This window comes from Triticum urartu, chromosome 7, assembly GCF_003073215.2.
Source record: "Triticum urartu cultivar G1812 chromosome 7, Tu2.1, whole genome shotgun sequence".
In the NCBI taxonomy this organism is placed as follows: Eukaryota; Viridiplantae; Streptophyta; class Magnoliopsida; order Poales; family Poaceae; genus Triticum; species Triticum urartu.
In genome coordinates, this window is record NC_053028.1 from 267,961,686 (window position 1) to 267,978,997 (window position 17,312).

Here is a 17,312-nt window from a genome sequence, read left to right on the forward strand (position 1 = left end):
CCTGGGTAAAACATCATGTCCCCTGCCTCCTGTTACCATCCGGCCTAGACGCACAGTTCGGGACCCCCTACCTGAGATCCGCCGGTTTTGACACCGACAGGAGCCCATCCCGCAAGCCGGATACTTGCTGAGTAATCACGATGGTCGAAAGTGATTAGTTGAGACGACCAGTGGCAGGGCTCCGCGGTGATAGGCCCTTGGGCATATTTTTCTGGGAGTGCCATTTTGTTTCTTCCCTTGATCATGTGTAACACGTTTACTGTTTTGACCTCTGGTGGAAATTTCTTTTGTTCCCCAGTGTCTTGCTTGAGAGGCTCATCCTCGTCTTCGCTTGGTGCATCCTCCCCTTTGTGTACGGCATTGAGCTTACCGGACTGCTTGAAGACCCAACATTCTCTGTGGGTATGGTTAGCAGGTTTACCAGGGGTGCTATGGATCTGGCATATTTGGTCCAGAATTTTGTTTAGGCTGGACAGTTCGTCTTTGGTGCCTTTAGAGGGTGGCTTTTGCTGACCTGGCCGAGAGCTTTTGAATTTGGCGTTTACTGTCGTGCTCTTCATGTTGTCTTCTTTATTCGGCGTTTGTTATTGCTGTTGTGCCGTGATTTTCTGTTTCCATGTCTAACTTCAGATGTACTGGGGTCGCTGGTGCTGCATCTGGCTAGCCAGCTGTCCTCACCTGCGCAAAAGCGGGTCATGAGGCTTGTTAATGCTGCCATTGTTCTCGGCTTTTCTTGGCTGAGGTGTCTGGCGAGCCATTCGTCACGGGCGCTATGCTTAAAAGCTGCCAAGGCTTCGGCATCCGGACAGTCGACAATTTGGTTCTTTTTAGTAAGAAACATGTTCCAAAGTTTTCGGGCTGACTCTCCAGGCTGTTGAGTTATATGACTCAAATCGTCCGCGTCCGGAGGTCGGATATAAGTCCCTTGAAAATTTGCCCGAAACGCATCTTCGAGCTCTTCCCAGCTTCCAATGGAGTTTTCGGGGAGGCTTTTGAGCCAGTGACGAGCTGGCCCTTTGAGCTTGAGGGGTAAGTACTTGATGGCGTGGAGATCATCTCCTCGAGCCATATGGATATGGAGGATATAGTCCTCAATCCAGACCCCAGGGTTTGTTGTTCCGTCGTATGCCTCTATGTTTACGGGTTTGAATCCCTCTGGAAATTCATGGTCCAGCACCTCATCGGTGAAACATAGGGGGTGTGCGGCACCCCTGTATCTGGGTGTACCGCGTTGTTCGGATGTTTATTGTGTTACATTGTATGCTGGGGTGCGCTTGCGTGGTCCATAGATGGATCTGGTTGTGCCGCCCTTTTGGTGCGAGCCCTCGCGTGGATCGCGTACTGTCTTTGTGAGTGGCATTGTTTGCCGCTCTATGTTGGCCATGAGGTCGTCTATCCGGCCAGGTGGCTGTTTTGATTTTTGGTTGTGGGGGGTCTGAGGCCTCCTCATCGAATTCAGGTAGCAACTTCTGCTTTGGGTAGCTCTTGGTGGGGCGATTGTCGCCGTACCTCGCTGATGTGTTGAGTACTTTACTCCATCTGATTTGGAGTGTGTCTTGCGCAGCCTTGAGCCTTTGCTTCTGCTTTTTCAGACTCCTCGCGGTGGCAACAAGCCTTTGACGGGCATTCTGCTGCTCCGGGTGCCTGTCCGGCGTTATGTCGTCCGGACTATTATCTTTGACAGAATTGGTTTGTTCGGTTTGATTCTCTGTATTGCCGTGGTCCGGCAGTGGTTCGCCCTGCTCCAACGCTGGGTCTATATGATTGTTATTTCTGCCGAGGCGGGATTTGGGGCGGCACTTCCGCCGCCGCTTTGACTGCTTCTCGAGGGAACAGGCTTCGGTGCGTCCTTCCGTTCCTCGTCGTCTTCTTCTTTTGGTGTGTCCACCATGTATACGTCATATGATGAAGTGGACGTCCAGCGCCCTGTGTGCGGTGGTTCCTTTTCACCTCCCGGATCGTCGTCCATACCGTCGATGTCTTCGGAGTCGAAGTCGAGCATGTCGGTTGAGTCATCGACAGTGGCTATTAAGTGGGTGGTGGGTGGGCGTCGAATTTCTTTGCCGTCCGCATCCCAATCCTGTTGGCCATAATCCGGCCAGGGCTCTCCTGACAAAGAGAGAGACCTTAGTGAATTCAGGATGTCGCCAAAGGGCGAGTGCTGAAAGATATCCGCGGCGGTGAATTCCATGATCGGCGCCCAATCGGATTCGATTGGCAGGGGCGCGGGCGGTTCAGAGTCAGAAAAAGAGTTCGGCACCTTGGAGTCACGGGCTGCGCAGAGGGTTATGCTGGTGTTTGGCTTGATCGCCGTTGAGACTGCAGCCCCTGAGGCGGTGTCTAACCACCCGTCCTCGATTGGCACAGTTGGCTCCGAGCTAAGGGTCGGAGCTGATGCGGGCGCGGCCTCTGGGGTACTGTTCGGCGGCAGAGCTAGGTCATACCCATCGCGACAGTGCGGCGTGCCTGACTGTGGCTCGAATCCGTTGAAGATCAAGTCTCCGCGGATGTCGGCCGTGTAGTTCAAACTTCCAAATCTGACCTGATGACCAGGAGTGTAGCTTTCAATCTGCTCCAGATGGCCAAGCGAATTAGCCCGCAGTGCAAAGCCGCCGAATACGAAGATCTGTCCGGGGAGAAAAGTCTCACCCTGGACCGCATCGCTATCGATGATAGTAGGAGCCATCAAGCCTAATGGCGACGACACAGAGGAACTCTCAATGAAAGCACCAATGTCGGTGTCAAAACCGGCGGATCTCGGGTAGGGGGTCCCGAACTGTGTGTCTAGGCCAGATGGTAACAGGAGGCAGGGGACACGAAGTTTTACCCAGGTTCGGGCCCTCTTGATGGAGGTAAAACCCTACGTCCTGCTTGATTAATATTGATGATATGGGTAGTACAAGAGTAGATCTACCACGAGATCAGAGAGGCTAAACCCTAGAAGCTAGCCTATGGTATGATTGTATGTTGTGATTGTTGTCCTACGGACTAAAACCCTTCGGTTTATATAGACACTGGAGAGGGTTAGGGTTACACAAGGTCGGTTACAAAGGAGGAGATATCCATATATGTATTGCATAGATTGCCTTCCACGCCAAGTAGAGTCACATCCGGACACGAGACGAAGTCTTCAATCTTGCATCTTCATAGTCTAATAGTCCGGCCAATGGAGATAGTCCGGCTGTCCGGAGACCCCCTAATCCAGGACTCCCTCACTCGTAGACCGTAAGCGGAAGCATTATGACAACGCAGTTGATGTAGTTGTACGTCTTCACGATCGACCGATCCTAGCACCGAAGGTACGGCACCTCCGCGATCTGCACACGTTCGGCTCGGTGACGTCCGACGAACTCACGATCCAGTAGAGTGTCGAGGGAGAGCTTCGTCAGCACGACGGCGTGATGACGATGATGATGATGCTACCGGAACAGGGCTTCGCCTTAGCACCGCTACGATATGACCGAGGTGGATTATGGTGGAGGGGGCACCGCACACGGCTAAGAGATCAATGATCAACTTGTGTGTCTATGGGGTGTCCCCTGGCCACGTATATAAAGGAGGGGAGGGAAGAGGTGGCCGGCCCTAGGGGGCGCGCCAGGTGTGGGGAATCCTACTAGTACTCCCCAGTCCAAGTAGGATTCCCCTCCCTTTTCCTATTCGGAGTAGGAGAGAAGGAAAGAGAGGGAGAGGGAGAAGGAAAGGGGGGCACGCCCCCACCCCTTGTACAATTCGGTTTGGGCAGGGGGGAGGCGCGCGCCACCTCTTGGCCCTTCTCCCCTCTCTCCACTAAAGCCCAATAAGGCCCATTACTTCTCCCGGTGAATTCCCGTAACTCCCTGGTACTTCGAAAAATACCCGAATGACTCAGAACCTTTCTGATGTCTGAATATAGCCTTCCAATATATCGATCTTTACGTCTCGACCATTTCGAGACTCCTTGTCATGTCCGTGATCTCACCCAGGACTCTGAACAACCTTCGGTACATCAAATCACATAACTCATAATACCAATTGTCATCGAACATTAAGCGTGCGGACCCTACGGGTTCGAGAACTATGTAGACATGACCGAGACTCATCTCCGGTCAATAACCAATAGTGGAACCTGGATGTTCATATTGGCTCCCACATATTCTACGAAGATCTTTATCGGTCAAACCGCATAATAACATACGTTGTTCCCTTTGTCATAGGTATGTTACTTGCCTGAGATTCGATCGTCGGTATCTCAATACCTAGTTCAATCTCGTTACCGGCAAGTCTCTTTACTCGTTCTGTAATGCAACATCCCGTAACTAACTATTAGTCACATTGCTTGCAAGGCTTATAGTGATGTGCATTACCGAGAGGGCCCAAAGATACCTCTCCGACAATCGGAGTGACAAATCCTAATCTTGATCTATGCCAACTCAACAAACACCATCGGAGACACCTGTAGAGCACCTTTATAATCACCCGGTTACGTTGTGACGTTTGGTAGCACACAAAGTGTTCCTCCGGCATTCGGGAGTTTCATGATCTCATAGTCATAGGAACATGTATAAGTTATGGAGAAAGCAATAGCAACAAACTAAACGATCATCGTGCTAAGCTAACGGTTGGGTCAAGTCAATCACATCATTCTCTAAAGATGTGATCTCGTTAATCAAATGACAACTCATGTGTATGGTTAGGAAACATAACCATCATTGATTCAACGAGCTAGTCAAGTAGAGGCATACTAGTGACATTCTGTTTGTCTATGTATTCACACATGTACTGAGTTTCTGGTTAATACAATTCTAGCATGAATAATAAACATTTATCATGATATAAGGAAATATAAATAACAACTTTATTATTGCCTCTAGGGCATATTTCCTTCAGAGGAGGCAAATTAGCTGTGATATTTAGGTGCGGTCCCCAGAAAGATCTGGAATGGTAATCAAAGTGTTATCCTCAAATTTCAGGTCTGCTGAAGTTCCTAATGCAAGGTTGAGAAAGGATAGGTGGGCTCCACCTACAGGTGATTGCATTAAGATAAATGTTGATGTTTCTTTTGATCCAGATATGTTAAGGGGAACTACATGTGCAGGCATTCGTGATTAAAAAAGGGAAGTTCATCGCCGCATGTAATGCACGGTTGCATATGGTTCAAGATGTTCTTTCGGCTGAGGCTCTCGCTCTCAAGCATGGTTTGTTCTTAGCTGAATCCATGGGTTGTAATAAATTTGTTATGAGTTTCTGATAATAGTGAATTAATAGAAATTATGATGAATGAGAGGCCTCCTACAGGTATTACTGCAGCGATTTTTCATGATTGTTTTTCTATGGAGCCAGAATTTGTTAGGAGTATAATCATGCGAATAGGGAAGCAACTTTTGTAGCTCATGAACTAGCCTAGTTGGCTAAGTTCCAGGCCCACCAGGGTCTGGTTGGATGATCCTCCCCCTCTATTGTACCTCTCATGGTGAATGATGTAACATTATTATCTATTAAATAAAGAGGTCTTTTTGAGGTTAAAAAAACTAGCGAGACGAATTCTTGCCTAAAACCGAGAAGGAAAAGGAAGGTTGGAACTAAATTGTACCTAAAAATAAGTCTTGGGCAAAGCACAAGAGTAGCATTTTGTCGTGTAGGTACCATCCACCCCTACAGGGTCACCACACCCGACAAGTGTTTGGTGAAATGTCTTTTTGTCCCTTCTTTGAAGTAATGGATTCAGACATGGAGTACATGTATGAGCACTACATTGAGTCGTTCGACGAGGAGGATTATGCGAATGAAATGATGATGATGATGTAGGTGATCTTTGTAGATGAGGAGAGTGCAGAAGAGCATGTTCTCAATTTCAAGGGATAGATCAAGGGTCATTGAGTGTTGAATCAGAACAAGGCACAAGGGCATTTGACTAATGCGCCCTAGATGCCCGGACAATTTTCACCAGCGCTTTCAGATGCAAAACCCGTCTCCGGTCGTCTCTACAATGGCGTCCGGTCCTACAATGACTACTTAATCTTAAAGAAGAATGACGTAGGAAGGATTTCATTCTATGGTTAGCAGAAGTGCACAGCTGCATTGCGGATACTTGCATATGGCATAGACGCGGATTCGTGGAACGAACAGCTCGAGATGTCTGAGAGCACATGCGGAGACGCCATGGTCAGATTTGCTACTGCGGTGGTCGAGGTGTTTGGATCTCAGTACTTAAGAGAACCAATTGTCGCAGACACCGAAAGACTTTTGACAATGTATGAAGTAAGAAGGTAGTCAGGTTTGCTCGGATTTCTTGATTTTATGCACCCAAAAGCTCTACAAGGGCATGGCAATATTAGGGCCATGTTAAAAAGCTTCTGGATTTGACACGATTTCTTTGGCATGCCCAGGTCTCACAGTGACGTCAATGTGTTGCAGCGGTCTCCATTGTTTGTTAGGTGAACTAAGGGCAAGGTCCTCCTTGCAACTATACTGTCAATGTGCATCAATACAACATGGACTACTATCTCATGGTATCTATCCTCCTTGAGCTACCTTTGTCAAGACCATCTAGAAAGGATGTGGAGAGGGCATTTGGAGTGTTTGAAGCCCATTTTGTGGTTGCTCGTGGACCTGCTAAATAATGGGATAAGAAGACCTTGTGGGAGGTGGTCACATATTGTGTGATCATGAACAACATGATTGTGGAGGATGAGGGTGAACGTGCCGTCAGAGGTCTGGAATTTGAGAATATGGGTGATCCTATCCAACTTCCACATCAGAATCCAGTCACTTTAACGAGTTTGTTCAAATGTATCGATAAATTCGACACCGAGCAAATCATAAGCACCTACATGAAAATTTGATTAAGCATCCGTGGGCGGTTAAAAGTGATAACCAGGGCATATGCGTGAGTTGAATTCAAATTTAAATTATTTATTTGAAAACTTAGTTGGATTATAATATTTAAATTAGAAGTACTCTCGGGTTTGAATATTTTTAAGTGGATCATAGTGTCCGTTTTGGAGGCCGGTGTTTGAGATGCACTAACCGTACTTCCGCTCCAAACGCATTGACCCGGATCGACAGCTAAGCTAGGAGCAACTCTTGCAGACCCCGCAAAACGCCGGCCCGCAAAACACGTATGCAGTTCGCGTAAAACAATTTTTGCGGGCCGGCGCGGGCTGGCACAAATGTAGACCCCCAAATGGATTCGTAAAAAAGTATATTCGTGGAATATACTTTTTTACGGGTCAGCTATGCGGGTTATACTCTTTGCGCCGCTGCATCCCCGCAAATCATCAGCCTGTAAATCTCAAATCCAACATAATTCAACAATCGAAAACAAACTGAATTATTCAAATCAAACATAAAACAATAATCATCCGCATTACAAATAATTATTCAAATCACCGTAGCAAACTTAAAATAATGCAATACAAAACTTGTCATGAATACAAATACAAATGAATACAAAAATTAGTCACTGTCCGGCCCTTTGCCAATGGTGCTCAATGAGATCTTTCTGAAGTTGAAAGTGTGTGTCTGCATTTTCAATCTCCTTGTATGTCTAAAGAAAAGCTCTAATCCGGTTTGGGTCTCTAATGAGCCGAAACGCCATATGCAATCACCCGCATAGCTGCGGAGATTTTTTGATATGCACTAAAACCCTTTAAGCCCACGGCATTCCTTCTTTGAGTGAAATACCGGCAATTTGCCTCGCAAGCTTCAACAATTTTCACAAAAAGGAATCGGCGCATTCGATACTTTCAGCGGAAGAGGTGTGCAGGATATGTAGGGTTCTCCGAAAAATAATCTTGCATCAACATCCCGTTTCCAAGATGGCGATTCCGTGGAATGCACAGACGCCCGACAGTAGATCCTCGCCTCCTCTTTCGGTACTTGTCTTCATGCTTCACGGCAAGCGCCATAACCAATGTTTGCTGCCGAAAGGTCGCAAGCATGGTCTCCACATCCGAGTCGTCCGAATCGGACGAATCGGATAGCAAGAACTTCTCACACGGGGTCAACTCCATCTACACGCACGCCGGCGCGTCAATCTACTACACAGCTCGTGAAAATCACAAAAAAGGGACTAATCGGTGGCGAGTGATCCCGGGCGGCGACGAGGGTGATGCGCTCGGCGGTGGTCGATCCCAGCGGCGGCGGCGACTGGGGGGCGGCTCTTCTCACCGGATCCGGAGGGGCGGTGCAGCGGCTCGGCGCGGGAGGGTGTGGGGCGGCCCCGCGGAGCGATTCCGCCTGCAGATATGGCCGGAATCGCCGGCGGCGGGCGGGCGGAAGCAAGGGCGGGCGGCGGCGGAAGGAAGGGGGAAAAGAGCGCGGGCTGAAATGTCCCTTCCGCCAACTGCTTCTCTGTGATGCAGGGCACCGCAATCGCGAGGGGAAAACCCGCATTTTCTCGGGTTGGGGCCGGAAATTTGCCGCGCCACCTAAAAATTTATGCGGGTCGGGGCGGGGTGCGGAGTCTGGTCGGGCAGGCTTTTCGGTCCGTACCCGCATTTTGACGGTTATTTTGCAGGTAAGGGACGGATGGGGGGTCTAATAGAGAGCAGAAACAGCAAAGAAGATCCGACGGGCCTCACCCCGCCAGCCGGCACTCCCCACCCCACCCCGAGACGTCCAACTCCATCACCAACCCTCCGATAACCCCCTTCCATAAGTACTGCTTTTTTTTTTGAGACAATTCCATAAGTACTGCTAGTACCAGCTCCAAACCCACGCACGATTGTTGTTCAACTCGGCCCTGTTCGTTTCCTCCGCCGCCCACGCCACGCCACGCCACGCGGGCGCCGCACGAGGAGCGCGCGAGCTGCCGCGAGCCCGCGATCGACCTGTTCTGTTGATCCAGCTCGAAAGGGGTAAAGAATGGCGCCGCCGCCCGAGGAGGAGCGGGGCGGCGGTGGCTGCTGCGCGAGGTGGCTTCGGCGGGAGGTGCTGCTGGCCCTCGCGCTGGGGCAGCTCATCTCGCTGCTCATCACCTCCACCGGCTTCTCCTCCTCCGAGCTCGCGCGCCGAGGTGCGTTCGTCAACTCGCGGCGCCCTTCCTCCCCCCGTGTCGCCGTTGGCCGGGCGACGGCTTACGGCCGACGAGTGTTTGATCAGTACTCTGTCATCACCAATTGTGCTTTGATTAATACTCTGTCGTCGCTAATTGTGCTTTGGTTAACACTCTGTCGCTGTTGGTTTCCCTCTTGGATGACAAGAGGCATCGCCCTCCGCTTTCTCTTCTCTAATTATGGTAAATTTGCGGAGAGATTGTTCCTTTCTGACTTTTCGAGTGGTGCTCCGGCGGTGTTCGGGAATCTAGATTGATTGGTCGCCTACCTCGTGTTCTTCAGTTCCGTTGCTTTTGGGTCGACACTCGACAGCAAAGTGGATTTTTGGAGCCTCTCGATTAAATATTGGGGTTCCATGGCTTTTTCCCAAGACTTTACAGTTTACACAACATCTGATGCGGCGTGGTTCTCCCTTTTAGTTTATAGGCTATAAACAAATCATCTCTGCCATGAGAAAAGATATTAGTTTCTTTATAAGCCGATTGAGATCTTCTGTGTCAGTTTGGACGATGTCACCTCAGTTCAGAAGCAGAGTGCACTCTTGTGAACTAGTAATAACTAAAACAAAAATGCAAGCGCCAAAGTCTCAGCACACTAGTGTAAAAAATGCTCTTATATTTTGGGACGGAGGGAGTAATATTTAATGTTGGGCCAATTCTGATATGCAATCTGACAGTGCCATGTTTTCAGGTATCAATGCACCAACGTCGCAGTCCCTCTTGAACTACATCCTTCTTGCTCTTGTCTACGGTGGAATACTCCTCTACCGGAGACAGCCACTCACGGTACGATCCCCCATCCTCTTCTGTTCTTAGCACGCCTCGGGATGAACTGTGAGATGATCAGAAAGCTAAGCCATTAAACTGTTTTAGAACCGTAAGGAATTTGGGGATTCCTGCTCTTGTGCTACCTGTAGCTTTCAGCACATGGCCAACCTCTAGCTAGCTAGTTTGTTCTCTTTGACTAGTTGGTACAGTAGTACTAGTTTGGTTTGCATTGTTTTCCTCCTACATGATTGATGATTGTAGGATACAAGTTTGGTATATCTTATCCCAATAGTCTGGACTCTGGACCTATGGTCGCAACCTTTATCACTATATGTATGACAAGGTTTATGCTTATTCTGATTCTGTTCTTGCGTACACTGTTGTTGTTGGCACAAGTTGTCACAGTGTTCACCAGTGGCACAATCATATGAATCCTCTAATGATATATAACTTGAAGTTCTCTACTTTCTTTTTGTGCAGACAAAATGGTACTACTACTTGATCCTCGGCATTATTGATGTGGAGGCTAACTATATCGGTATGTAGTTAACACAAGCGGAAAATGTAATCTTGTATATGCCCCCCTTGAATATAATGTCAATGGGGCTTTTATGCGACACCATGTTTGGGGGAACAAACATAATTGTTTTTTCTTTGTTTATGCAGTTGTCAAATCTTATCAGTACACATCTTTGACGAGTGTGATGCTGCTGGATTGTTGGTCAATTCCATGTGTAATTGTTCTTACTTGGATCTTTTTGAAGACCAAATATGGATTCAGGAAGTTCTTTGGTGTTGGAGTTTGTGTGGCTGGCCTTATATTAGTAGTATTTTCGGACGTCCATGCCTCTGATCGAGCTAGTAAGGATATACTTCTCATCAACCTATATTACAGTTCCATATATCTATTTCCGCAAGTGTTTTTGCGAATCCTGATTAGGAAATTACAAAATTGTTGCTCTTGTTATATCAAAATTCAAAATCATAACATCTATTTCTGCAATTTCTTGCAGAAGGGCCCAAACCTTTGAAGGGTGATTTACTTGTAATTGTTGGCTCCATGCTTTATGCTTGCAGTAATGTTACCGAGGTAAACTAGCAACTCTTAGCACCCATAAACACTTCATTTTACGTTTCTGGTTTTCCCTACTTGCATTTGAAAAATATATTATCCCTTTCTCAATGCATGAAGAAGATTCATCAATTCTCTTTCCTAAAAGGAAATTATAAATTTTCCTCCCTAATGTTTCAGGAATATCTGGTCAAGAAGAACAACCGAATTGAGTTGATGGCCATGTTGGGAATTTTTGGAGCAGTTATCAGTGGCATACAAATGTATCCTTGGACTTAAATCTTCTAGCTCCTCCGATAATTTTCTACTGTATCAAAATGATCCTACCTTTTACTCATCATTTGCATGATTCGAAGTACTTTTTTTCCATCGTATCTGAGGGATTTATCACATACTGCACTACATACTATTCTTCACTTGTATATTCCTTGACATTACTACAGAAGTATTCTTGAGCGAGAAGAACTTCATTCGATCAAATGGAATGCCGGCGCGGTAAGTCTCTCTCATTATCGTTTTGGGCACTGGTGCACTTAAAAATTACTCAAAATATCCATAGACATACAACATGCTAAAAACCTATGACCATCCACGTACCATACAAAAAAGAAGAAAAATATTGTGTTCATCTCCAGTAATGTTTCAGGTGTTCCCTTTTATCGGATTCGCATTGGCAATGTTCCTGTTTTACTCGACTGTACCTACGGTGCTGAAGGTACTAGAGGGTTTGTTGAGCTTTACCAGATAATCCTGCGCTCCTGGCTATTTTTGGAGTTCGCTGACAATCTTGCATCTATATATGTCTCCCTTGCCCATCGCAGATTTGCGGGGCAACCATGCTAAACCTCTCACTCCTGACCTCAGACATGTGGGCTGTCCTGATCCGCATCTTCGCCTACCATGAGAAGGTCTGGTTCTTCCTTTGCACTGGTTCTTCCTTTGCATTTTCTGCAGACGCAAATTTCCGATTAAATAATTGTCGGCTAAAGCCTGTGGATGATGTGGCTGTTACAATAAGCTCGATAAACTCTACTTACCACGTGTTTGTTCGCTCACTGCCAGGTTGACTGGATGTACTTCGTTGCGTTTGCCTGCACGGCCGGGGGCCTTCTGGTCTACTCGTACAGGTAAATGCTGCTGATTATTATTGTCAGTTAAGCAGCTGCTGCAATCTGACATGCCATTTTCTCACAACTGAGATCTCTGGTTGCACGCAGGAGCTCCAAGGAGGCTGATGACACGGCACAGGTCACGGGGGCCAGCGACGAGCAGAGTAGGGTAGGGGATGAGGAGTCTGGAATTCAGAACCAGGTGCGAAGTTCCTTTGCTGGCGGCAATGATAACCAGGCCTCCTACAAGGAGCTGCCATCAAATGGCAGCCCCTCCAAGAACTAGGCAATAGGCGCATAGACTGATACTCGTACGGCAATAGGCAGTTACAACAATTCTCAGTGAGGAAATCCTTGTACAAGTAAAGGGGAACCTGTCCAGTTTGAGATATCAACTTTCTTCTCGTTGTAAAATTTTGAATTTTCTTTTCTCTTTCTTTCGAGATTTTCTGCCTAGACAATATCTAATTGAGTTTAGCAACCATTCAGCCCGCATAAGAAAATGCAATATACATATGCTGTGTATTAGTGTATGACTGACATCAGGTGGGAATAATAAATGGTCCAGAATTATATCTCCTTGCAACTGGTACTCCTAACATATATACGGCTTTTGTTGAGAAAAATCAGTTGTACGGAAACTACAATAACCAAATGATCCATCACCATGTGCTACAAAAATTTGCTAATATACCCTAAAAACAGTAAAAAGAACCCAAAGAGATGGAGACACACAAGTTAACTGCGGTATTTTGTTAAAAATAAAGGAATGATCATCATGGGCGATGAATTGGATGCGATAACCAATCTGAAGAGTTTGCATTACCATGTATAGTAGAAAACAAGCGCATAAGACACACATATTAAAAATAAAGGAATGGTCATCATGGGCGATGAATTGGATGCGTTAACCAATCTGAAGAGTTTGCATTACCATGTATAGTAGAAAACAAGCGCATAAGACACACACATGTACTCCCTCCGCAAAGAAATATAAGAGCGTTTAAATCACTACAGTATATTGGAAGGAATGCAGACCGAGAAATATATGGAGAAGAATCGTATGAGACGAGAGAGGACCAAGCAGCAGTCTGGACTGGTACTTCAAACAAAATGCTGCATCTTGAGATTGTTACTGTTCTTGGCCACTCAGATCCCGCAACGCTTCCTTAAAATTTCACTCAATCCACCCTTATCGCCGTTATTGAAACTTCCTTGAGACTTGGGAAAAATTGTATCCCTGGGAACCCTTACAAAATAATTGTGTACCTGAAGCAGTTCAAGCTTAGGCGTTGCCTTTTCTTCAAACTTGACAGATTTGAGGCCAGATAGGTTCACAAGCTGGAGAAATGTCAGCCTTGCGAAGGCCTCGGGTTGATAATGGAAGTGGAGTTCTCCCTTTTCAAACGGCTCGTTATGAAGACGTAGAATGGCAAGTTTTGTCAGCTTCCCCAGTGCTACAAGTACTATGTCAGCATGCTTCACTTGGGTACTCCGTAGAGTTAACTTGGCTAGCATCTGTAGCTATTCAATCCATGTAGGCAATTTGACCAGATAGCCATACACAACTTAAGGCTATGAATATGAAGGCAATCTGGAGGTGGGGACAATTTATCTAGACATCCTTCTAAGTTCTAACCCAGGCTCACCCTCAGAGCACATCGACAAGGACAGCAAGCGGACATGATCGATGATATCAGAGCAGAGCTCCTTGCAGTTTCTCTTGTTGATGCCAGTCACTCCGTTCCAAGCTTACGCAACTGAGTTAAGCTCACACAGATCCTTCAGAATGGCCTTCCCCCGTGCAGTGTTGACAACACCAAGTGTGTGCAGGGCCTTCATTCTCCTAATCCCTCTGGGCACTTTCACACAATGCTCATCCAAATCATGAATATAATTTTTCTGTACATAGCTCTTGTAAGTTGTCAAGCAAAATTCCTTCAAGGGCTGATCAATTCCTCTGACATAACTGCTGGGAAGCAAATCATCAGTAGGCACGAGACAGGCGCGAAGGTATTTTAGCTTTGACAGCAATGTGATCACTGATCACAAATGTACTTCTTATACTCAGTGTCTCCAGCTCTGACATACCAAAAATCAATCTGGGAGATGGTATATACTACTACCTCCGTCCCATATTAATTGATGTATCTAGGGAGTAGGCAGCACTAGGGTCATCCAAAATGATCAAACTTCAAGAGAGTTTACCCACCAGCATTTTGTGGTAGCCACATTGCCCCTTTGTAATGCTTTGACAGCTTGAACCTATCACCAACCCGTGGTCGAACCGAGAAACACTAGGTAAAATCGAATTGCACACAACTTGAAACCATAAATCATCGAGCAAAGCAACTACTAAATCTAAAGGAGCAGTGGTCACTGAAGTAGAATCCAGGATTGTAATTGCAAAGTGTAGCAGCAGTTAATAATCTCAAGCAAAAACCATGCGTGCGGAGAAATAAAATACAGAGAGGCAACGGTGGACTTCACGGCGTCAGTCTGCGGCGGCAGGGGCGGCGACCACCTCGACCTCAACGGCGGCGGCGGGCGTGGTCTCCTCATCCTGCGGCACCTCATCTTCCTTCGCACCGGCGGCTACGAGCGTCCAGTCATCGGGAAGCGCCGGCAGCGGCTCGTACTGAACGGGGCGGCGCTTGATGTCCCACCGCTGCGTCTTCTTGGGCCGCGTCTTCATATGGTGCTTGGTCCCTTTCTTCTGCGGCCGCGACGAGCACTCCACCGACAGCGCGCACCCTCCGCCGACCCCAAAGAAGCCCACCGACGGGCGGGCGGACCGTGGCGCGACCGCCGGCGCCGCTGAGCCCGCCAGAAAAGCTGTGACGAGCGACATGTTCGTCGAAATGCCTCTGCTTCGACCAGGGGAGAGCTACACGAGTGTTGTGTTTGGGATAAGAAAGGACGGAGGGTGGCTTTGGATTGGGTTTAGTATATCCTGGGTTCCCAAGTGCGGAGCAAAATCTGACGGTCTGGAACATATGAAATCCTACCGTCCAAGTTTCCCCTGCAATAATGTCAAATGAAAGATATAATCATTCTCTTAAAGATGGGCATTCACTCCGTCCTGGCTCCTTGTCCGATTTTTTTAACAAAGTACAGACAAACACTCATTTCTATGAACGCACACATGCACACATTATCCCTATGAGCACGTTTGAAAGATTAAGCTGACATATCATCTTGAAATTTACGAAGTCACCATAGGCACCTCGGCGGTAATCCTGAAATAAATCCAGGAATAAATGTGACTACCAGGATTTGAACCCTGATGGGCTGGGGATATCACAGTCCCTCTAATCATCCAATCACATATTGGTTTGCCTCCTCTTCCGATTTTTGAGATAAATATTTTGGAGGCACCGGAATCAGACTAGTGATTATGTTCCCATCAGACCATTTGGTAGTAATGTGAAAACCGTTTCGCTCCCAACTGATTTGAGTCGGTGAAAAGCTCTGTGCCCTCCCTCCGCTGGCGAGGTTGCAGGTTCCCGCCTTCTCTCTCTACCACTCCGGCGATGGGAGGGGGAGGGGACCTCGACATTTCGAATCTGCCGTGTAGTCAGGTAGGATTACTATTGTTTCACACAAAAAATGTAGGATTACTATTGCATATTGTTGAAGTCTGGTCGTGAGCATTTAGTATTGCATGTGGGCAGAACCCAAAACCGTGTTGCTCATTCCCTTGCTCAATTAGGTAGATCTTCTACTAGAACGGTTGTTTGGTTGAGACACCTAATGAGATTGGCAATGCATGCCAAGATGATTGTAAGGACTATCCTTAATTAATAAAACTCTTCATTCACAAAAAGGTAGGATTTGTGTTTCCTGGAGGCATCGCTTCAATGGGGAGGACACCGTCGCGTCGGAATAAATTGCCACTGTTCTTCCTCCAACTCGGCGGTTCTTCAATTGGTGGCCTCGGGGAGCAGTCGTCTCATCGGTCTACGGTTCCACCGAGCTTAAGTTCGTCTGTTGTTCTCGACGGTGGTTTGGTCAGCCTCTGCAGATGAATTTGATGAATTGAAGTTGGGTGAGCGGATACAGGTTGGAGGCGGTGCTCTTGTTCCTCGACTACATTTGGTTAAGACAGAGGTGTCGAGATCAGGTGGACATGGGGAAGATCCCTGGCTGACGGGCCACAACGACTTGATCTTATCACTTGTGATTGATCGTTTAATTAGGTCAAAAGGCAGCATGGTCTGTGATGGTGCTCCTCCTCCTGATCTGGCTTTGAAGGATGATTCGCTCTGCCTCCAGCGGCGCTACAACGACGATGGTGACTAGGGGGTGTCAGTTCGGCAAGGTACAAGGGGATCTGATGTCCAAAAGGTATATTTTTCTTTTACATGGTCCTTTGTGCATAAGTTCTTGTCATCATCTTCTCTGGATGTCTTGTATGGTTTCAATGTGTATGTTGTTGCAAGGATTGGTATTGTCAATTAGAGAGGGGGAGTGGATAGGTGACTAACAACTTTTAACTTCTTTTCCAATTTTAGGGATACAACAAGGAAGTAGGTTCTCTAGATATACAATGAGGTGGTCAACCTATATGACAAGTTCAACAACAAGTACAAGCTAAAGAGTAAACACAATAACACAAGCTTGCACAAAGTAAGTAAAGGATAGAAATAACCGCAAGTGGAGGCAATGTTGTTGTTTTCGAAGTTCCCTCCTTTAGGGGAGGTACGTCTCATTGAAGGGGTGTGGAGGCACGATGCACCCCAAGCGCCACAATGGCTCACAATATTCTCCTCACGCCCTCACACAATGCAAGGTGTCGTGATTCCCTTGAAGGCGGCAATTGTAATCTTTACAAATAAGGTTGGGGCTATCTCCACAACTTAATTGGAGGCTCCCAACACCGCCACAAAGCTTCACCAAAATGGAATGTGGCTATGAGGTGACATCTTCCATATAGGGTGCCAAACACCTAAGGGTAACAAGATTCATAAGAGAAAGTATAAGGGAATCAAATTCCAATGGGTGGAACTGTAGTTCTAGGTCTCCTCCCTCAGTCCCTAGCAAATCAACAACTTTGATTGGCTAGAGAAGGAGATCAGGCAAGAAAAAGCTTAGGGCATTAATGAAGGAGAGAGGGAGGCAAAACATAGCAGGTTGGAGGAGGAAGAACCTCCTCCTTTTATAGTCCCACCCGTTTATAACCGTTATGCTGCCAAACCACCAGAGCGCTACTACTGCTTGGGTGGCCGATAGTACCGGCTAAAATCATATAGATGGCACTACTGGTAGGCCTCGTTCGTCTGGTCCAAAAGCTTCAAGGAGGAATGAGACGAAGACTTGGCGTGTACTC

At 47.1% G+C, this 17,312-nt stretch overlaps 2 protein-coding genes across 2 annotated transcripts; one reads left to right on the forward strand and one right to left on the reverse strand.

The window, feature by feature from the left end:
• The first annotated feature begins 8,651 nt into the window (after window positions 1-8,651).
• Window positions 8,652-12,556, forward strand: LOC125520009 (solute carrier family 35 member F1-like). Its single transcript, XM_048684790.1, has 11 exons — window positions 8,652-8,995; window positions 9,726-9,820; window positions 10,283-10,340; window positions 10,469-10,663; window positions 10,816-10,892; window positions 11,055-11,137; window positions 11,318-11,369; window positions 11,521-11,589; window positions 11,696-11,782; window positions 11,937-12,001; window positions 12,092-12,556. The coding sequence occupies exons 1-11, from the start codon at window positions 8,845-8,847 to the stop codon at window positions 12,267-12,269; spliced, it is 1,110 nt and encodes a 369-aa protein (XP_048540747.1). The 5' UTR covers window positions 8,652-8,844; the 3' UTR covers window positions 12,270-12,556.
• Window positions 12,557-14,363: 1,807 nt separating this feature from the next.
• Window positions 14,364-14,915, reverse strand: LOC125520010 (50S ribosomal protein 6, chloroplastic). The gene has a single exon (XM_048684791.1). It carries the CDS (start codon window positions 14,832-14,834, stop codon window positions 14,478-14,480), a length of 357 nt encoding a protein of 118 aa, XP_048540748.1. The 5' UTR covers window positions 14,835-14,915; the 3' UTR covers window positions 14,364-14,477.
• Between the last annotated feature and the right edge of the window lie 2,397 nt (window positions 14,916-17,312).